This window comes from Heteronotia binoei, chromosome 7 (assembly GCF_032191835.1).
Source record: "Heteronotia binoei isolate CCM8104 ecotype False Entrance Well chromosome 7, APGP_CSIRO_Hbin_v1, whole genome shotgun sequence".
NCBI classification, from domain to species: Eukaryota; Metazoa; Chordata; class Lepidosauria; order Squamata; family Gekkonidae; genus Heteronotia; species Heteronotia binoei.
In genome coordinates, this window is record NC_083229.1 from 116,984,125 (window position 1) to 117,007,611 (window position 23,487).

The 23,487-nt window shown below is 40.1% G+C and overlaps 1 protein-coding gene across 2 annotated transcripts in view; it reads right to left on the reverse strand.

Moving 5' to 3' along the window:
- Positions 1–23,487, reverse strand: part of GMDS (GDP-mannose 4,6-dehydratase) — a 402,164-nt gene that overhangs the window by 307,882 nt on the left and 70,795 nt on the right. For both annotated transcript variants that reach the window (XM_060244260.1, XM_060244261.1), the window contains exon 5: positions 2,559–2,751. In XM_060244260.1, coding sequence (XP_060100243.1) covers positions 2,559–2,751 — 193 coding nt within the window. The remainder of the gene's footprint in view (positions 1–2,558; positions 2,752–23,487) is intronic.

Consider the following 23,487-nt stretch of genomic DNA (forward strand, 5'->3'; position numbering starts at 1 on the left):
ATGATAATTTCATTTACTGAAAAATACACGCACACACATTCAAAGAAACTCTTATTACTGCTTGGTCACTTGGCCTTTGCATACCACGTTTTCCTGTTACGCATTATCAGTACAACAAGAGAGATGGATGAAACAGTTCTCACCAGCAAGCATTCTGGGACTTCTGTCATTTATTTCCTCCCACAGGCCTTGCTTGAGTTCATATTTAGGATAGCGTTTTAAAAAAAAAAATACGCACACAGCTAGAATGTGTGAAATATACTATAGAGGTAGGGCTGCCATTTTTCCACTGGGATGAAGAAGAAGAAGAAGAAGAAGAAGAAGAAGAAGAAGAAGAAGAAGAAGAAGAAGAAGAAGAAGAAGAAGAAGAAGATATTGGATTTATATCCCGCCCTCCACTCCGAAGAGTCTCAGAGCGGCTCACAAGCTCCTTTACCTTCCTCCCCCACAACAAACACCCTGTGAGGTGGGTGGGGCTGGAGAGGGCTCTCACAGCAGCTGCCCTTTCAAGGACAACCTCTGCCACAGCTATGGCTGACCCAAGGCCATTCCAGCAGGTGCAAGTGGAGGAGTGAGGAATCAAACCCGGTTCTCCCAGATAAGAGTCCGCACACTTAACCACTACACCAAACTGGATGAGGGATCTGTCTGTCCCCAGGCTCCAGTTTCTTGCTGTCACTTCTACAGACTGTGGGAAAAAAATATTTGGGAGATGGGGGTGGGAAACCTTGCTGTCAGCAAATGTCAAATCATTGCCAGTGGAAATCTGGAAGCGACATCAGTCTTTTCTAGGAATTGCTGGCAACCCTGTGTTTTTATACAGAGCTTTCAGAGATCCCCAGAGAAGCATAATGACAGCGCTTTCAGGTTTTCCCTGGAGGTGACATCACTGACAGTGCCCCTAACAGCCCTGCCCCCAGACTCCCTAGTCGCCCTGCCAATAGGCAAACTAGAAGAAGAGGAGACTGGATTTATACCTTGCCCTTCACTAGCCGAAGGAGCCTCAGAGCAGCTTACAATCTCCTTTCCCTTCCGCTCTCCACAACAGACACCCTGTGAGTTAAGTGGGGCCGAGAGAGCTCTTCCAGAACTGCTCTTGAGCAGAGCAGAACAGCCTTGAGAGAACTTGTGGCTGACCCAAGGTCACATCAGCAGGCGCTTGTAGAGGAGGGGGGGAATCAAACCTGATTCTCCCAGATAAGAGTCCACGCACTCAACCACTACACCAAACTAGGCAACTGCCTAGGGTGCCAGCCTTTTGGGGTTTGCCAAATTGGGTGCCGCCGTGCGACTTGGTGATGTTATCAGTGCGAGCGGGGGGGGGGGGATGTGCCAGAAATTATCCTTGCCTAAGGTGCCAGGTAGTCTAGAGCCAGCCCTGATGCTGTGGCATGCCATGCAACTCTTTTGATGACCTCCCTTCCAATTATTTCAGAGGGACAGGAGAAAAAGAACAGGGAGAAAACTCCTGAACTGGTTTGAAACACCCAAACTGGTTTGAAACTTCGGCGCGACAATATTCGGCACAGTTTCTCTTGCTCTAGGTAAGAAGTATAATTGCTCTGATATCAATAAAACTGTATTAATAATCTAAAAAGCAGCTAGCCAATGGGCAATCAGTGAAAGGCAATGTTTTTTAAACTACAGTTTTGAAAATGTCAAGATGTCGAAAGGGAATAAATGTAAAATTTATTACCAGATCTGGGTAGCCCAGGCTAGCCTGATCTCATCAGATCTTGGAACCTATGCAGGGTCCACCAAAGCTAGTAAATGGATGGGAGACCTCCAATGGACACCTGGGTCATAACATGGAGGAGGGCAATGGCAAACCACCTCTGAATGCCTCTGGCCTTGAAAATCCTGCAGAGTCACTATGTCAGCTGTGATGACAGCTTATTCCACCACAGTACGTAGTATGTAGAACAGAGGAAGAGCTCATGCATTTTTATCTTCTGCACAAATGGATTCAGTTCTAACAATCCCAAGTTATAAACTTACAGCTCTTATTTCTTATAAGTACTTCTTCACCCAAAGGGTGATTAACATGTGGAATTCACTGCCGCAGGAGGTGGTGGCGGTTACAGGCATAGCCAGCTTCAAGAAGGGATTGGATAAACATATGGAGCAGAGGTTCATCAGTGGCTATTAGACACAGTGTATTGTTGGAACTCTCTGTCTGGGGCAAGAGATGCTCTGTATTCTTGGTGTCTGGGGGGGGGGGGGGGGACAGTGGGAGGGCTTCTAGTGTCCTGGCCCCAATGATGGACCTCCTGATGGCAGCTGGGTTTTTTGGCCACTGTGTGACACAGTGTGATGGACTGGATGGGCCACCAGCCTGATCCAACATGGCTTTTCTTATGTTCTAAGCTGTAGCACATAAGTAAAGGTTCAGAATTGGCTGACATATCTAAATCTGTGGTGCTGCACTACCATTTGCTTTTCTTGAGATATTACCAAGCACGTCTCCACAAAGTCCACTCTCTGCTTTATTGAAGGAATACATATTTAGAAAATATGGGGACAATATATGAGCAGGGGCGACATGCATACATACGTACCATATGGTGATCTGGGATAAAAGGGAGTAGTCTCTTTTTGTGGTATTTCTTGAACTTTCCCATAAAGTTCACTAGTTGAGGCTTGGTAGAACCTTACAGAGGTTATAAGACCACAGGTCTTGATAGCATCTAGGAGTCGTAGAGTGCCAATGCCATCTACATCAGCTGTATATTCTGCTAAATCAAAAGATATCTGAAAAGAACACACAATGAAAAATACAAAAATTTAGGCCCTTTGAAAATGTGGCATGCAAGGTTTCATTGGCTGTACATAATAAATACATCTCTGAATATATAATACAAATGCCTCTGAAGAAATTTGGAAAGATGCTCTCAGAGATGTATCAATAGACAAAAAATATTGAAATATATTTCATTCGTATTAAATACAAGACTTTCAATATCGCAAATAATTGCCTTTTTGAGACTTTTCTTTTTTTCTATTGTATGAGAGTGTCTTTCCAAATTCCTTCAGAAGTCCCTGGGAAGCCATTTTGCACAGGCTTCTGTTCTCATTAGCTGCTCCTTTTTTGCTGACATTCCATCCCAGTACAGCAAACAAGTGCAAGGAAAGCTTCCCGTCTTGTGGCTGGACTGCTTTCTCAGATTTTTAGGACTTGCCAAATATGTACAATGCAACAGTATTCAGTGACCACGTCTGTCAATTCCCAGAGCGAAACCTGCACGAACAGCTGGAGTCGTACCATATTTTTAAATGGTAAAATGTTATTGAATGGGGCAGACTTTAATCAGTAAGAGTGTTGTTTAGGTTAATATAGAATGGAATCTATACTAAAAGCTGTGCTTTATCTGAACAATTATCCTTTTATTAAGATACTTTACATGGAAAAAGAGATTTTATTATCAGTCTGTCTCACATGTATAATATCTTGACTTTAGCCATCTTATGGGTAACTGAAACTGATGTGTGATAGTATGTAATTGGGATGACAGAATTTATAGCACCTATTTTTATCTATTTTTAATCTATTTATGTAACTGTACTATATTTAAAATGTTGTTTATCTGTTTTAATTAAATCATGACGTGTCATGTCTGTGAGCCACCCTGAGCCCGCCTTCTGGTGGGGGAGGGCGGGATATAAGAATAAAATTTGATTTGATTTGATTTGATTTGAACTGCACACCTGACAAGCACACCTCAGTTTAAAATAACATCAATCTACGTAAACTAGACAAAAGGGAGTCAGCATTTTAGATTCATGTAACTTCTTTGCTATAATGCCGTTTCTATGAATATCTATCATTCCAACTTATCTACACATTTTCTTAGATTTTCCCCACGCAGAACTCTTTTATCACCTGGATAGCTACTAGGAAGTCAGTAAGTAAAGCTTTGCCATCATTATATTTAATTTAAAAAAACCTTTTGCTTACTGAATTCTTACCTATCTCACATCTGGTAAAAAGGCAAAAGAGCCTTACTGGGGTGGGGAAGAGAAGCCTGAATAAGACTTCCTGAGAAATGGTTTTTATTATAAAAGCACATACTGCAATAGCTGTAGGGGAAAATGTCCAGATGGGAATGCATTGTCTGTTCCTTGCCCAGAAACCAGGGGTGCCCAGTCACTCTGGTCTTTGGATTACAATTTGACTGCAAATTATGAACGGAACCTTCAAGGTTTTAAAAAAAGTGTTTGGTTTTGAATATGTAAAACCAGATTACAAATGCACCTTCTCTCATTGCATCCTTCATCATTATCTTTGTATTTTAAAAATCCTATTTTAAAAAAACCAGGTGTTTCAATTCTGACTTCTCTGTCTACTGGAAGGGGGGGAAGCTGTGTGACTTGCTGACTTTGCCAAGCTGACTCAATATTCAGGTGAGGATTGCAAACACTTTGCACATCTGTGCACTAATACTGCTTTGCCACTGCTGCTGTCTCTCCCATCCATTTGCACAGCACACCAAAAGAAAAACACCTGACGAAAGACAACTTTTACGTTTTCTCAGTTCTGTTGAGGGTGGGGGAAACAACACGACTTTTCTCACCAGTGTTCCAGCTAGGGATGCCAGCCTCCGGTGGGGCCGGGAGATCCCCTAGAATTACAGCTCATCTTGAGACTACCGAGATCAGTTCTATTGGGGAAAGAGATGCTTTGTAGGGTAGACTCGACAACATTGAACCCCACTGGGGTCCCTTCCCTCCCAAGACTCCTTACCCAGATCTCCAGACTTTTTGAACGCAGATCGGCAACCCTACTCCCCATCCGCTGCCGGTGAACAGGGGGGACCAGGTAACCTTAGTTATAGCCTTGCCCATTTTATTTTTCATCTAGTACATTTCAGTTATGCACCAACAAAGTAATGCCAACAACTAAGGAGGTGCAGAAGCAGCACACTGAGAACATGTTTGATTTTACATTAACAGAATCAAAGAGTTGGAAGGGATTTTGAGTCCCACCCCCTGCACAATGCAGGAAATCCACAAATACCTCCTCCCTACAAACACTCCCAGGAACCCCTGCTCCACACCCAGCAGATGGCAAAACCCTCCAGGATCCCCGGCCAACCTGCCCTGGAGAAAAATTGCTTCCCGACCCCAAAGATTTCCCTGGGCTTATAAGAAAGGGTCATGAGAACTAAGCGCTTATGTAACCCTTCCTGCCCTTCCTCTCATGACCTACCTAAGATTATAGAATCAGTTTTGCTGTCAGCTGGCCATCTAGACATTCTTTTAAAAACCTCCAAAGAAGGAGAGCCCACCACCTCCCCAGAAAGACTGTTCCACTGAAGAACAGTTCCAACTGTCAAGAAGTTCCTCTTAATGTTTACTCAAAAACGCTTCTGATTTAATTTCAACCTATTGTTCTGGTCTGATCTTCTGGGGCACCAGAAAACAACTCTGCACAATCCTCTGTATGACAGCAATTCAAGTATTTGAAGATGGTGATCATATCACCTCTCAGTCATCTCTTCTCCAGGCTAAACATACCCAGCTCCTTTAACCTTTGCTCATAGGACTTGGTCTCCAGACCCTCACCATCTTTGTTGCCCTCCTCTGGACACATTGTACCTTGTCTATATCCTTCTTAAATTGTGGTGCTCAATACTAAAAAGGTAAAGGTAGTCCCCTGTGCAAGCACCAGTCATTTTCGACTCTGGGGTGACGTTGCTTTCACAACGTTCTCATGGCAGACTTTTTATGGGGTGGTTTGCCATTGCCTCCCCCAGAACCCAATACTAGGTGAGGTCTAAACAGAGCAGAGTAAAGCGATAACATCATTTTGCATAATCTGGACCAGCGTTCCCTCTAAGCTGAGTCTGTGTGAGCTAGCTCACATTTTTTTAGCTTCCAGCTCACACACTTTTGTATTAGCTCAGGAAGGATGGCCCCAGAGCAAACTAATGTATGCGGTAGCCAAATTACTCTCTCACATCTTTAATGCCAGTAGCTCATGAAGTAGAATTTTTGCTCACAAGAGTCCACAGCTTAGAGGGGGCATTGATCTGGACACTATACTTCTGTTGATAGAGCCCAAAATCACATTGCCTCTTTTAACTACTGCATCACACAGCTGACTCATGTTCAGTGCAGGGTCCATTAAGATTCCTAGATCCTTTTCACACATGCTACTGCTGAGACTGTCTGCTCCATCCTATAATTATGCACTGGATTTTTCCTACTTAAATGCAGAACTCTACGTTTATCCCTGTCAAAATCCATACGTTCCCCAGAGAGCACTGCGATCAAGCGCAAAAAATCTTCTTGAAATCCCTGGGCCAAAAGAAACTAAATTAAAAGCTACCAGAGAACAGGCGTTCTCTATAAAGGCCCCCCAATGGTGGAACCAATTGCCGGAAGAGGTGCAGGCCCTACGGGATCTTAACCAGTTCCGTAGGGCCTGCAAAACTGCCCTCTTCCAGCTAGCTTTTTAAGACAGAACTCTCGATAAGACCAGTAATACCGAGCCATCTTATACGCTATTCGACTGTATTTTAATGTCTTACTGTTTTATTGTTTTATTTTTAAATTATTAACTGTATTATTTATTGTCTATTTGTATCATGGTTTTCACCATGTCCTGTTAGCCGCTCTGAGCCTGCCTCGGCGGGGAGGGTGGGGTATAAATAAAAGTTTATTATTATTATTATTATTATTATTATTATTATTATTATTATTATTATTATTATTATATTTGTTTTAGGCCCAGTTTTCCATCCTGTCAAGATCATCCTGCATCCTGACTCTGTCTTCTAATGTATTTGCTACTCTTCCCAATTTAGTGTCATCTGCATATTTTATAAGCATTCCCTCTGTTCCTTCATCCAAATCATTTATAAATATATTAAGCAAAATAGGTCCCAGGACAGATCCTTGAGGCACTCCACATATCACTCCACTCCAACAGGATGAGGAACCATTCACAAGCACTTTTTGGGTGCGATCTGTCAACCAGTTACAGGTTCACCTGACAGTAATAGGATCCAAACCACATTTTACAAACTTGTCAATAAGAATATTATGTGGAACCTTATCAAAAGCCTTACCGAAATCAAGATAAACGATCTCTATGGCATTCCCCTGATCCAACATGACTTATTCTTGAGAAACTCATGCTGGCTGCTAGTAATCAAGCCATCCTTCCTAAATGCTCAAGGACTGGCTGCGTGATTATTTGTTCTAAAACTTTTCCAGGTAGTTCAAGCTATCTGGTTGTCCAGGTACATCAAACTGTCCAGATATTTTTCACCCCCCCCCATTTTTTAAATTGATTATTAAAAGTAGATACAAAATGAATTAAATCACAGTAAAATCATATAAGGAACATATATGACACATGGTACATGAAAGCAATAGAACTATGTTAGCAGTTTGATTATTTGGACAAAGTAAATTATTATGCAGATATAAATTTCTATAGAAGAGTTTGCATATAAGTTTATTATCTTAAATTTAAGGTAATAAATAAATAAATATAACAAGCAATCTGTCATGACACTGAGAATTCTTTCCATTGCTTATAACCTACAGATGAGTGAAAGATACAACCTTGCACTATCCCAAGCCTGTGAGAAATATAAGGGGAAAAAGGAAGCCCTAAAATGTTTTGGAGAAAACTAGTGAGAAAAAAAAAATCACAGAGAGAGAAACTGACAGTAAGTCATGTCGATTGGTAATATGTCATGGATGGTTGTGTATTCCAAAAACTGAAACCATTTTTCAGCAAACGAGTTGGTTCTAGGGAATATTTCAGATGAAGAACAGTGATCTTCTCCATGATTAGTTGGTTCCAATTTTTTTCAAACCAAAGGGAGATTGATGGAGTGGCATCAGATTTCCAGAGCAATGCAATGTCAGTTTTCATTGCCATTAACAAGCTATTGGCAAGGAACAAATGCAACTGTGCAAAACAACTCAATAGAGAAACTCCGTAGATGTTCTTATTCAATTGCAAAATAATTACAAATCATATATATATAAAGTACAGTTCATATACAAAAATTTCATGCGGTTCATCAATAAGCACACTAGTGATCTTCGGATGCTGTATCCTCTCTATATTGATATGAAGACTTTCCAGAGATTCCACAATTCTCTTAATGAGTCTTTGAAAATGAAATTCTTATGGTTGGTATTCACAAAAGGATCTCTGCATGAAATCAGCTCTGCAAGCCATTCCAGACAGACTGCTCCTGCAAGCCATTCCCAGCACACCGCTCAACACTCCTGCTAGCTTATAGGAACTGTTTCACAAGGTAGGCTCCCTCAAGAGTAGATACTCCACATTCGTCATCATTTTCCATTCGTTCACAGTAAAAACTTCTTCCAGTGACAGTTAATAGCTTTCTTTCTGGCATACACTCAAATAAATGGGGATTTCCCAACCCAGACTGGGGGACTGGCAAGCCTACCTAGGATATATGTCCAAGTTTTCTCTTAATGAGTCATAAAAACCAAGTGCCATCAGGAGGTCCACCAGTGGGGCCAGGACACTAGAAGCCCTCCTACTGTGCCCCCCAAGCACCAAGAATACACAGCATCACTGCCCCAGACAGAGAGTTCCAACGATAAGCTGCAGCTAATAGCCACTGATGGACCTCTGCTCCAGATGCTTATCCAATCCCCTCTTGAATTTATATTTTAGAACAAACTGTTTGGCAGCTAAAATTACATAAATATTTTAATAGCAGAAGAGATTGTCAATATTTTAAACATTCAAAGAAGCCTAATATTTACTTGATCAATCTCATGCACTAAGGCTGCCAGCCTCCAGGTAGGACGCGGGGATTCGCCCAGAATTACAGGTCATCTCCAGAGCACAGTCCCCTAAAGAAAATGGAGGTTGGATTCTGTAGGATTGTATCCCACTGAGGCACCTGACCTCCCCAGGCACCATCCCCAAATCTCCAACCTGGATCTGGCAACCCTACCCCACCCCCATCCCCTACCAGTGGCCAGCCACACACAGATCTGCACTGCAGCCAGCAGTTTTAAATGCTGCACATTCGATAAATAGTGACACAGTAATGCCCTCAAAGTTTTCTTACATAGTGAATCCAGCTGTGCTAAAAGCTTTAAGTGTAATTGTTTAAAAAAAACCCCAAAAGGGGAGTCTTGAAGAATCACCAGAGAACCATAGCAAGGGAGCTGTAAAACGATCTCCAATTCATTTTGTTTTATAGGAGCCATGGGAACCAATGGCTAGGAATAAAATGTGGGAGGTGTAAAACTGATTTTCAAAATTCCCTTTTAAAAACTTTGTTCTTAATCTTACACAATTGGCTAAATGAATCCAAATAGAAATGCAGTCTGTATTTAAATCCAATCTATCTGTTTCATAAATGATTTAAAATGATGAACCACAGCAATCCTGTACATTCTCACATTTTGAAGGTTTTTATTCATTAATTCATTCATTTGTTAAATTTTAGACCACCCTCCCCTTGCAACTGGGGCTCAGGGCAGTGTACAATATAAAATTAGGGCAATATTATATAAAACAATTAAAACCATAAATTCAGTACTACTAAAAGATGGCAAAAGAAATCCAAAAAGAGCCAGCTGCTTTGGGGGGGGGGGGCAAAGAAGGTGGAGGATGTGAGTGCCAGAGGATACAACTGTTGATGTCCTCAGCCAGGCGAAACATCTCTGCCTTAAAGGTCATGCAAAACTGCTTCATATTCTGCAGGGCCAAGACGTTATTCAGCAGAGAGTTCCACCAGGTTGGAGTCAGGGCAGAGAAAGCTGCAGAAGATATTTTTCGGGCCAGTGACCACCAGTAAATTTTGGTCTGCCAAGTGCAATGCTCTTCTGGGGGTATATCAAGAGAGGTGATCCTGAAGGTACATGGGTCCCAGACCATTAAGGGCCTTAGAGGTCAGCACCAAAACCTTGAGTCAGCTCCAGTTCTCAGATTGTATAACAGAAGCTAGACAGCATATTATGAAAATGGCCCTAGGCAATCCCTCTGCAGCTCCAGTAAGAGGCAGCTCCTGGCATGGTATGAGGAACCCCTTGCTTGTTCAAGTCTGCGAGGCAGATTTTTTCCCGCCAAAACTGCTGTTCCCCACTCTGACTGAGCAGCCCCCTCTTAGCATGTGTTAATATACACATTATAACTTTTTGTGAGCTCCACCTTGTGACAGGGGAGTTAACTGTCTTCTTCCCAGGCCAGAGATTTATTGTAGAAAGTTGTTGTGGTGGGTGGTGGAGGGTGGTGGTGATGATGACGATGACCATAAAGCAAAACTCTGATAATTGATTTGGCTATGACAAAATGCCATTTGACTTCTCCCCCCCACACACACACAATTAGTCATTCCAACAGGCAAGAGGGCAGACGTTGAAGCCCCCCTTTGTTGGAAAAATCTTTTTGATACATTAAGTTTGCTATCTCTTTATTTGTTAGAAATATTTCTGTGTTTGTGTTCAAAGCATTTAACAGGATAAATCTACAGTAGCATAAGAAATCCAGGTGGGTGCACAGAAAACAAAAAGGAAATGTTGCATTAGAAACATAGCAGCGTAGAAAGGAAAACCAAGTAGTTAGAGAGCCTCAAGTTACACATTGGTCAATGCTGCCTGTAGCGGCTCATGATATAACATAAAGGAACAGTTGTTAATTTTATTATGATTGCTGCATCCTGGTGTACCTGGGGTCTCAGGCATGCAGGGAACAAGAGCATTTTGCATTTAGAAATATATGCAATAAATCTCTACAATGTGAAATATATACTTTTTTTAAAAAACACATATTTACAATATTCTAGAACAAGTTATAAACTTTAATGTCATTGTTTATTTTGTATGTTGCCTTTCAGTACAAAGTTGAAGATGTAGTGCTCTCTTATTTTGTCACAATATTATGTAGAATTTCCACACATCTCAATGCCCAACATCTGCTTTCTGTTTTAATTACAAACACATCTAAAGATACATCATTATTGTGCGTTCCAAAATAGCGAGCTGGCAAGTTCCACTGAGTCAGAGAAAATCAGCGTATGTCTTAATATTTTCAGACATCTTTTCTGGCAACACGAAAAAGGAAAAAAAAACCTTTCTGAATAAGAAGTAATTATACTGTGGTTTTAATCCAATCTATTTTCAACTATTTATCATTGTTTCAAAGACCATGCACAATTTACAAGGAGTTTCTGATGCTATATGAAGCAAGTAAATTACTAGTGAATAGGCACTCAAGATGGCACACGCAGAAAATAGCATTTGAGGTTAAACTGTAGGTACCAACAGCTGTATTAAAACAACGGCATTTATTACTCTTAGAAGCATCACAGTTTTCTTAAAAACGTTTTGTTTACAAAAGCTTAGTCTTTATTCTGTGGAAAAAGAGAACTGCTGCAATATTCCTATTTTAACAAAGAATGAAATGAAGCCCTGTGAGCAGCAATGGTTGCCAAATGCATTTTCCGCAAAACCTGAAGCGAAATAAATTCCACAGTAGTCTAATTCGCATAAGAGGTTATTGAAATGTCATCTCTATATGTACAACACATACACTTATTTTTTCAGTTATTTTAAGTCTGAGTTTCCTTCGCAGCATTCATTCCAATATCTTACAAGGTATACTATGTGATATCAGAGTAAACAATAATGATAAGTTGACAGAAGCAGCAGGGCAAACAGAGGATTAAACAGCATCCAATATTTATTTATTTATTTTATTTTGTGGATTTATAGTCTGCCCTTTCCCATAATGGGCTCAGGGCGGATATTCACAAGATATATATATTTTTTTAATTCTCCTGTCCGACCAAGAATTCCTGCATTGGGTATAATTTCCATTTCATATTTTAACCTCCACTTCTGAAAACACGTTTATGCTATCAAAGGGGCGAACAATGATGTCACTGAAATAGAAATTTCAAAATCCAATGCTGACTGTTCAGCCGTAATTCACCAGCAAGATAAATTTCAAGTGCCAAAGAACTGAGCAACTAGTTTAATATGCCCAAAGAGACTATGACTTTGTTTCCCACACACTAGCATTTCATACTAAACTTTAAAAGCAAACAGATAACTAAAAAGCCCACTCGAAAATTAGTTGTCTATGTTCACTGTAAAGAAAAAGAAGAACCTTAAAAATATATAAGGAGTTCTACAGTTGTATTAGAGCTATCACAATGATCCAGAGATAGCAAATGCGCCTGATTCGGCCTCTTATTTCTATAAAATTTACCACTTGCAAAAAGTTGGGTGGGCAGGACACAGTAAATCTAGAATATCCAGTGACCACAGTCAAAGAAATAATTTGGCTACCCAGAAATCATCTACAATATCAGAAGAAAATTGGAGGGGAGGGGGGGAGAATTGCCAAGACCAGGCGCTAAAAATTCTGTATCACACGGCCTGCAGTCTCTTACAGGTCCAAATATCACAGGAAATGTGCTTATCTGTGAGAGCCAGAAGAACAACAAAGGTAAAGGGGCTTCTTTTCTATTCTTTTGCTGTCCTACCCCCAACTGTGAAGTGTGCTGCGCTTCCTCTTAGATCCAGCCATTTCAGAGTGCATTTGGCTTTAATCATGTACAGGGCAGGAACTCAGCATCCTGTAGCCTTGCTCTGATTAGGAGTCAGATTCTACAAATTGGCAGATTTCTTCCTTTATTCTTGCTTATTTGACGAATCATTTGTTTTAAAGCATTTGAAAAGGAACATTAGGGGAGCACATGCCCAGCTTGTTACCATTTTCAAGTCTATTTATAACCACCTCTCTGACAAGAACGCAGATCATTTTCACCTCCATAAATCAATATTTTAACAGTCCTCCTAAATTAATGCCACAGCGCAATTACCCTGCAGAAAAAATCTGCTGACTGCTGCAACCACCAATCCGCGAGGTGCCATAATCAGAATACCAAAAAAAAAGAAAAAAATGAACGTAAGGCAGTGAATCTTGAAAATGCTTTATTGGTACAAACCCAAGTAATTTCAGAAAGCCTCACCCCTGGGCTGTGCAGTAATCTGAGGACTGGTAAAGGTCCTGGCCAAAAAAGTGACTCTTTTGAGATAATCAGGCGCTGAAGATTCCTATTCAGTTCCCAGAATCTCCAGTTAAAAGGGTGTAGCAGAGATGAGAAAGATCTCCTTCTGAAATTTCAGAGAACAGCTGACAGTCATAGAACACTGGATTAGATGGACCAGTAATTTTACTCAGTGTAAGGAAACTTCATTTGTTCATATTTTACTAATATCCAGAGACTCTTTTCTACACTATAGAATTTTTTTTGGCTATACCCTTCTTCTTCTTCTTTTCCTAATGTCAGACTTGCACAGTCAGCTCTAGAAACCGCATTCTATTCACTTTTGACTATCATCTATGAGAACATTTAGTCATCACTATATTAAACACTCATAACGCAATTTACTTTTCCAAAGAACAATAGTTTCTTAATAAAGCTAGTTGCCATGGTGGCGCACACCCTGGTTATAGCAGCCCTTGAAAAGTGTTCCAAGAACTTCAGTAGGTGCAGAATGCTGCAACCAAGATGTTGACTGGAGTGAGTCTTGGCCCATTTATACTGGCTCCCAATCTGATTCCTGGCACAATTCAAGGTGCTAAGTGTTGCCCTTTAAAGCCTATATGGTTCAGGATCAACATACCCAAAGGACCACCTAATTTCTTATGTACCTACCTGACCACTAAAGCTATCTTCAGAGGTTCTGCTTCAGGTGCCCCACCTTCTGAGATTAGGCAGGAGGTAACCCAGCACATGACCTTATCTGTTGTGGCACCAAAACTCTAGAACTCTCTTCCTAGGAAGACCTCTCTACCTCCTTCTTTGGCCATCTTTCACAAGCAGGCAAAGCCTCTTTTGTTCTTCCTGGCATTCTCTCAGTGATCCTCCTTTCTTGTTTTTAATTTTTTAAAAATGTTTTGTATGTACTTTAGCTCCAGTTTAAATATTTAATGATGTATTTTTTGTTGTTTTTTAATGGTCTTTAAGGTGTTCTTTCATTGTGTATACTACCTTGTTGATTCTTATTAGGGTAGAATGACAAGGTATTAATTTTGTCAAGTTAATAAAAATCAACATCCTGTGAAGATGAACTGAAATTTTCCCGAATATACAGGACAGCACTATTTTTCTTTGGACTGCACTGCATTAAGGGTCTGAATTGTATCACCTGTTCTTATTTAAAAGACCAAGATCACAGAAAGCCCACAGCTTCTGTACCATCTTTTCCCTTTCCTTTCTTCCTTATTTGTGGTTGAAAATCTGAAAATCACAATTTCCACGTATCAATGCCAAAGAAGGCCAAGATTCAATTATCTTCTTAGGTGTGAATAGAGAATCTGTTATTTCCAACATGGGAGTTTAACAGGTAACAACACAACTGGCTACAAACGACCTCTCAAGTGGCCTCTCAAATATGCATATAGGCTTGGCATAAAAGTACGGTGCTGAGGCAATAAAATGTTATAAACAACCAAACAAAAATCCTGCTTTCCTGAAAATAAACAGATATCAACGTGCCAAAAAAAAAAATTAAAGGAAAATTTTCAAGATCTATTATTATCTAATCAAACAATTTGCATTCTCTTTCAGCTCTCACAAAAAAAGTATACATATTACATGCACAGCTACAATACGGAAATCTGAATAGATGCTTGTTGGTGGTAACAGACAGAATGGGTCTAGTAAAATGAAGTTCAGGTCAGACCAGACCAGTTCAAGTCAGAACTGACTGTTGATTCCTAAAACTAGGGAGAGAAAGATGGAGACAGTTTGCTTGAAACACAGATGCATTTACTGTTAAAGAGATAGGTTTAAAGGCTGGTACTTTTAGATCCTAACTACTACCTGGCAAAGTAGTTATCTTATGTGACATGTAATGTTCCTGCCTAGTTTAGTGTACTGAACCTGAAATCACATTACTCCAAAATACACACAAAGTTGTCTTATACCGAATCAGACGTTATGCTTAGTGTAATTTGATATCTGGAAATTTAGTCTTGGGCAATTCATATATTTTTGCCAAGAAACTGTTACAGTTTACTGGAGATGGTCTGCATTGTATAAAAGAATTCTTGGCAGTTATGATTAATTTATGTGGATATGATATTGAGTCTTTGGGTAAACCGATCCCTCTTAAAATGGTTATACTTACTGAGATTAATAATAATTTGTTTTTACACAATTGAAGACGATTTTTCTTTTTGTGGCCTCTGGTACTCAATACCCTCTGTGTTTTCTTACCCTCTTCTTTTCCACTGAAGATGCAGGAACTAGACCTGAGACAAGCATATATTCTACCTCTGAGCTATGGCCCTTTCTCAAGGGGCGTTTTCGCACTCACCTTTAGCCAGCGCGACCCCCCTCTTCACCGCGCAGGATCTGCGCGGATTTCGCACTAAACGCCGCGGAGCAGCCAGAAGAGCCGGAAACTCCCGGCGCAAAAGCCGCTCAAACGGAAACTGCTTTTTGGCGGTTTCCGTTTGAGCGGCTTTTGCGGCGGGAGTTTCCGGCTCTTCTGGCTGCTCCGCGGCGTTTAGTGCGAAATCCGCGCAGATCCTGCGCAGTGAAGAGGGGGGTCGCGCCGGCTGAAGGTGAATGCAAAAACGCCCAAGCAGAATGAAGCTTCAATTGGTACAAAATCCTGCACTCAGATTACTAGTTGGGGTGGCTACAGAGAACACAGCATGCCAATCTAGAAAGAACTTTACAGGTATGTTGCCAGTTTGCTTCTGAGTTCAATCTGAGATGCTTGTAATTTACCTTTAAAGACCTAAACAGTCTTAGAGACCAGGATACTTACTGGATTACCTCGTCCCACATGTTCCTGTGTGGCAATTAAGATCTGCCAAACAGGTAATCCTCCACGTGCTCCTGTTTGCAGTGGTTACAAGGCAGGGGGTCTTTTTTGCTTTTGCTATTCCACCCTACTTATGGAATTCCCTTCCAGCAGATGCTCACCCGGAGCTTCTACCTAACTTGTTTCAAGTGCAAACCTAAAGCTCAGATGATTTTATTGATCATTTTGTGGGACTTCGCTATTTTCCCCACTTTAATTTTTAAAAACTTTTAAAAATATGATTGTGCATACAGGATGCCTCTAGAGCCTAAAAGGATTCAAAGTGTGGAACATAAATGTTTTTTAAAAGAAAATAAAATAGACAAAACAAAATATGTCATTTACCTATTACATATGTACACTTTTTTATTTCTTTTGATCTTTTTTGTGTCTGACAGACTGCTCCGAGATACCTACTGTAATTGACTGGAATAGCTCTGTATGACTGGAATAGCAGTATCTTTGTCCTATATTTTATTCATTATAGGAGTGGTGGAAAGTGCCATCAAGTTGCAGCTGGCTGATGGCAACTCATTGAATGGATGTGGTTTGCCATTGGCTGCCTCTGCAAAGTGAACTCAAACCTCCTTCCAGGAAACCGATTATGCATATTTTACTGAGAATTACTACTGATTATGCGCATTTTATTGCCCTGACCTGGAAGGCCCAGGCTAGCTCAATCTGGTCAGATCTCAGAAGCTAAGCAGGGTCAGCCCATGCTCGTATTTGGAAGGGAGACCACCAAGGAATACCAGGGTCATGACACGGAGGAAAGCAATGGCAAACTGCCTCTGAACATCTCTTGACTTGGAAACCCTAGCCGTAATTCAGCTGTGACTCGATGGAACTTTCTACCATGCATATTTAGGACCAGGGGTGGGATTCTAGCAGGAGTTCCTTTGCATATTAGGCCACACACCTCTGATGTAGCCAATCCTTACAAGAACCTTGTAAGCTCTTGGAGGATTGGCTACATCAGGGGTGTGTGGCCTAATATGCAAAGCAGCTCCTGCTAGAATCCCACCCCTGTTTAGGACTATACTATAAATCAGCCAGAAAGAATTAAAAAGGAGAAAAGATTTAACTAAAAGTCATGAAAATTCAGTAGGAAGTTTAAATGATCTATCACAACAAAAAAGGGCAAATTAAATGCAAAATACTTAGAAGTCACATCGTTATAAACCCATGCACTTAGTATACTTAGAAAGCTGTTACTTTAGGATTGCACTGTAAATGTCTATATTTTGTGGTTTGCCAGGTATTGAAGTATGCTAATAACTGTTCTTTAACGCCATACCAACAGTGCAATCCTAAACAGAGTTACACCCCCCTCAGCCCAAAAGGGTTGAAATTCATAGAAGTCAATGGGCTTAGAAAGGTATGCTTCTGTTTAGGATTGCATTCTAAGCACCTTCAAGATTATATTTAGCATTCTGCTCTAAAATAAATATAAAGGGATTTAATATATTAAATTCCACCTTTCAACTAGAATAGGCCACGTATCTGATAGCAACAATTAAAACCAACATGTGTTCATAAAACTACTAAATAAACATCAGCGGATGAGTCAACATAAATAAGAATCCAATTTTCAAGAAAATGTTTTAGCTAAACTGTTTTGCTTACTTTGTTTTATTATGCTGACTGTCACAGTGTCACTCTCAGCCACCTCCAGTACTTCTGAACAAGTTATACTGTTTTTACGATCATGTCACGTCATAGCATCATAATGATATCCCCCTTTCTGAATTACTGATTCAATGTTATAGTAGAAAATATGGCATTTTACATTTTTCATTTGAGTTTCTCTTTTCTTGGACATGTAATTACGTGGAACAGGCAGCTGACTGAACAATGTAATTTAGAACCAAAGGTCAAAGGTAATTTGGAAGGGATGCGCTTCAAAGCTTACAATGGCCCACTCTAGCTTCCCTATTAAAATAGGAAGCATATCTCAGTAAAGGAAGGATGCTCACTTTAAATAAGGAAATGAGTTTGCAGGATGTGCACATGCTGCTTTCTATTAAGAATAAGCAACTTCTACACAAAAAGTCAATAGAACCCTTTTATTTTTGGAAATTCATCTTAACTTGTGGTTTACCTCCAAAGATATATAAAAGGACAATTTGCAACAAACAGAATGTTTCAGTCAAAACATCTTGCATATTTTTGGTTACTAGTTTTTATATACCATGTATATTTTGTTTATATCCATAACTGAGATTGGTTTAATCAATTTTTAGCTACAAGAATTGTCAGACCTTATTCTAAGTTAAGAAAGCCATTTGCACACGCCTACTGCAGATTAGGCAAATGATAGTCTTAGGTATCAGATTGCCACAAAGCTAAACAAGACCATATTCTGTCTTTTGGATAATTTGTTGTAAAACATTTTCCATATGACGTTAGTTTTCTGCTTTTTTTATTTTTAAAAAACCCAGAGAATATCTTTTGCAGGGAAACAGCTGAAATCAAAACTATGGACCTGGCTCCATGAGTTCAAGGAGGTTTTGAACTTGTCTTTTTAAAATGCAAAATAGAAACTGCTTTTGAAACTGAGGAAGGATTAAAAGAAGTCCATGATGTGGCAACTATCCAAAAGAAAAAAGCTAAATATTCCTCTGAGCTAGTAGAAACCACTCACATACACTGGCTCTTTGGATCCCAGCCATATACTCTTAAGAGAAGGTCTGTATCAGGCTTTCTCTGCAGACCGGATGTGATTATTTAGTACACACAAGTTCAACTGGTGTTGGTTCTCTTTCAAGTAAAAATGTTTAAAACTATGTGAAAGGCACAGAAATTACTGCATGCAAAAGATAATCCTGAACAAGAGCTCCGTTTCTAGTATCTAAAGCTGCACTCCTATATGGAGTAACTCCAGTCTAAACCCATTCAAACCAATGGATTCAGATTGGACTAACTTTGCATATGATTGCCCTGTGGATCTTGGAAATGCAGTAGAAAGCTAGGTATGGTCCTTTCATTTCACTCCGTGGTGACAGATGCTTTTCTGTCACAGAAACACATTCCTGCAGGAACAAGAGCTGATTTGTAGTAAGTCCCAGTTTTTCCAATATTAAGCAAATGGGTCTTTGCAGATATTTTTAGATGATTCATACGATTTAATGCCCTGGAATTGCACGAATCTTCTTTAGAATTAGTTGTAGTTTCTACAACATGTTTGCAATGGGAGGAGAGGTGGCAGCAACATAGTTAAACATCAGTAAAGCCTAATTGCAAATCTCACTTTAAAAGTTTAAAAAAATAATGTTAATATTTTCAGCTTGGTCATAATCAGGGGTACCTGTCATAGACGCTCTACAGCCACTTACCAGCAAAGTTTTAAAGTCTATTTTATGTTAAACTCGCACCTCTAGGATGAACCTCAAAATTTTATCAGCTACACCCATCATTTTGAAACTGTACCATTCTCAGGAAGGAATCCACTGCAAGGAGTCCGTGAGAAATTTATGTCCTTGAGCAAAGTCTGTGTTTATTCCCCTTTCGCCCCAAGTCTCGTTGGCATACATATGGGTCCCCACAATCTTTCCTATATACCAGGGGTGGCCAACGATAGCTCTCTAGATGTTTTTTTTTTGCCTACAACTCCCATCAGCCCCAGCCATTGGCCATGCTGGCTGGGGTTGATGGGAGTTGTAGGCAAAAAAACATCTGGAGAGCTACCGTTGGCCACCCCTGCTATATACTCTTAGATCAATTTCATAGACATGTAAAACATTCTGATTTTATAATATATTCCCAACTTAGAGCTTTTTAAGGAAACTTTTCTTCTGTGAGCTTTTTATTGACAAACACAGAGGAAGACTTATAGTGATCAAGCAACAGGCAGCTATGTAGAAGAAATAAAAGACTGAAAATTCTTTTGACTTCTCTAAGCAGCACTTTAATTATCATACTGTTGTGAACCTTAGGAGTCATTTTCTCACATTTCAATAACAGGATGAATTGTGATTCCACAGAAGACAATGGAAGTTGATAGCTCCCATAGGGAACAAGTACACCTTTAAAAAAATAGCAAAGGACAAATTCAGCTTTTTGATAATGCCAACATAATCGATATCACAAAAGCTGTTGCCAAATTCTTGCCTGGAATTGTTAAAAATTATTCTAAGCAGGTTTGATTGTGATCTTAATCTTAGTTTAACCTTTTATGCTTTGAACAGACATATCTGATTGTTGTTTGGTTGGCAAGTCTCTGTATATCTCTTTTCGTTATGCCAATAAGGGTGTGGTTGGATTGGATAATGCCCAAACAGCTTCTGAGAGGCTGAGCCAATTCAGAAACCGGGTACGTTTTTCCATGCATGGTGGCTATGTAAGAGAGCTAGTCATTTCTGGAGAAGGGACATGAATGGATTCCAAAAGTGTTGAAAACGGTAATTCCTTTTACTCCTCAGATGTTTTTGCTCAGTATGGCGCAACAGGGAATTGAAAAAGAGAACTGGCGTATGGTGACACATAACATGACTGCAACTAGAATTCTTTATGCAGCTTATTGGAAACAAACTAGATCGAGCACCAACGACAGAGGATTTGACTGTAAAAATTTTAGACGCTGCAGAACTAGATATATTAACAAATCTAGTAAATGGTAAATCTAAGCAAGAGGCTACTATGAAATGGAAAGAAACTATATGATTGGTTACAAATAATGTAATATAATATAAAAATACTTATTAGTAGATATTGCTATACAATCCGTATAATTTGTAAAATTTAGTATTTAGTACTGGAGACTATACATACATTTGCCGAGCAATTTTAAAATAGGGAATTTGTTCATGCCCTACCTCTGTACGTACAAATATAGGAGCTGTGTAAAGTAAAGTAACCTTTCTCTTTTTTGGAAAACTGATATTAAGGAAAGCAATGTTCGGTTACAAATTTCTTTTCTATTGATGTTGCTCCTTAATATGTAAAAACTAATAAGAACTCAATATACAAGAAATAAATAAACAAATAAGAGGCCGAGCCAAAGGAGGTCATCCCAGATCAACTAGTGCTGATAAGATCCCCCACATCATGGAGACTAGTGATATTTGGGTGGATACCAGTTCTACTATTGATACCATTCCTAAATGCACTCAACCCCGAAAACCTTCTTCTTCTATCTATTTTACTCAGGCAAAAGCCAGGTGAGCCACCTGCAATTCAGCCAGCATCCAAACACCTCTGGCCCAGCAGCACTCAGCCTTGTCAATGATGAGGGAGAGGGGAAATTTAAAACTCCTCCCTGGAGAGTTGCCAGGTTCTTCCTAGCCACTGGCAGGAGATGGGGTGGGGTATAGTTGCCAAATCCAGGTTGAGAAACTCCTGACGATTTGGGGATGGAGCCTGGAGAGGGGAGGGACCTCATTGGGGTACAACAATGCCAGAGAATCCACACTTCAAAGCAGCCATTTCCTCCAGGGGAAGTGATCTCTGAAGTCTGGAGATGAGCTGTAATTCTGGAGGATCCCCAAGTTCTGCCTAGAGGCTTCCTTCCCCTGATGTACCCTACCTTCCCCTGATGTACCACTCAGGTTGAAGCTGTCCTCCTGTTGGGGAGGGACGGTGGCTCAGTGGTAGAGCATCTGCTTGGGAAGCAGAAGGTCCCAGGTTCAATCCCTGGCATCTCCAAAAAAGGGTCCAGGCAAACAGGTGTGAAAAACCTCAGCTTGAGACCCTGGAGAGCCGCTACCAGTCTGAGAAGACAATACTGACTTTGATGGACCAAGTGTCTGATTCAGTATAAGGCAGCTTCATATGTTCATATGTTCCAGGAACTCCCCCCCCCTCCATGATATGATGGGGGAGGAAGACTAAGGTGCTTCCCATAAGTCCTCATGGCCCCCAACCTGTAATTCCTAATTGATAAGTGTAGCACTTTATTATCCATGCCTGAATCTAGTGTAGAAGACCCAGATACTAACTCAAATGCTAACTATTTGACAAGGAGTGCAAGACCTTGGGATTTAATTACGCTCATTTCCAAATCACCATGCTTAAAGAAACAGCCAAAATGATTATTGATAAGAATTTAACTATTTACACATACCTATCCTATTCATAAGAATTGTGAACCTGTGAGTACATTTGGTGGAAGCAAATGCACAACATCTGCAGTGAGTTATTTCAGTGTGCACTGAGTTGTTTCAACGTGCTCAACTGAAGCACAGAAATTAATCACCAAGAATGTTTTTACTATGATTTTTTAAAAACAGAATTAGGCAGAAATATATGCCCAAGTGTTACTGGATGTGGTTAAACTAGAAAAGAATTTCTGAACAGAAGCTTTCTTTAAATTCTCTCCTCTGGTATCCCATTATCCCCATCCAACCCAGTGAAGGCATAAACGACTCCATTAAGGATTACAGGACGAAGACTTAATTCTTTTGCATAGAATTCTTCTTAGTTCTGTTTATTTTACAGGGTATGCCTTTGAAATATACAGAATTGCTTCCACGGGGCAGGGGTGGGTGGTAGCTGGGAGTAAATCCTAGCATGCACAGGAAGAAGTAAAAACAAAATGGGGAACAGTATACAAGAGATGAAGGCTGTTTTTGTCAAACAAGACCTACATTCATTCTAGAGAATCACAATCTTTGGCTCTTTTGCTACTTTTCACCACTATAGCTTGCTTATCAAAGCACTTTATCAGTGGCAAAAGGATGTGGGTTAACCACTTCATTCAGCTTTAACTTCCCAGCTAGCAGTCTGTCACCAAACAGCTGTTTTTTTCAATACATACACTATGTGCTGCAGACCTAACTCTGAGGTTCTGACAAGAACAGCATTGTATTATGGAGCTTGTTCATGTTTGGAATTGGTTTACTTTACCCCTCAAGGGAAAGAAGCCAAACTTCAAAGTTTTTAATAATTTAAAGGGGATCCTCAATGTCACAAAAGCAACTTGTAAGTTCAAAAAGGTACATTAAGCATGAATAGACTTCAAAACATGTATTTTTTTCCAGTGACCATGTATAATGTAAGATATTAAAATAAAATTCATACATGACCTGATGTCATAGATACAGATAAGCGATGGTATGAGGAAAAGAGACCAATTTGTTTGGGATGAAACAATCACAATCAGTTTGTGGGCAAGAAGCTACAACAAACAGTACAATTGTTTTGGGTTGCTAAACAGGTACTTGTTTGTGTATGCCATTGTGTTTTTTTGAACAGCACTGAAATACACACACACCCACATACACAGGGGTGGAATTCTATCAGGAGGTCCTTTGCATATCAGGCCACACACCCCTGATGTAGCCAATCACCCAAAAGCTTTCAAGGCTCTTTTTTGTAAGCTCTTGGAGGATTGGCTACATCAGGGGTGTCTGGCCTAATATGCAAAGGAACTCCTGCTAGAATCCCACCCCTGGTTCTGAAGTAGTTTTGGAGCTGACAGCATATCCAGCTCCAATGTCAACACTGATCTCATAAGCTAAGCAGGCTAGTATTTGGATGGGAGACCTCCAAGGAATACAATACCAGGGTCACGACATAGATGCAGGCAATGACAAAACACCTTTGAACATCTCTTGCCTTGAAAACCTGATGGGGTCACTAAAAATCATGTATAGCAAGTTAAAATCTTCGTCTGGATTTGCTGCAGCCCCATATTTATCTAACATCACATAT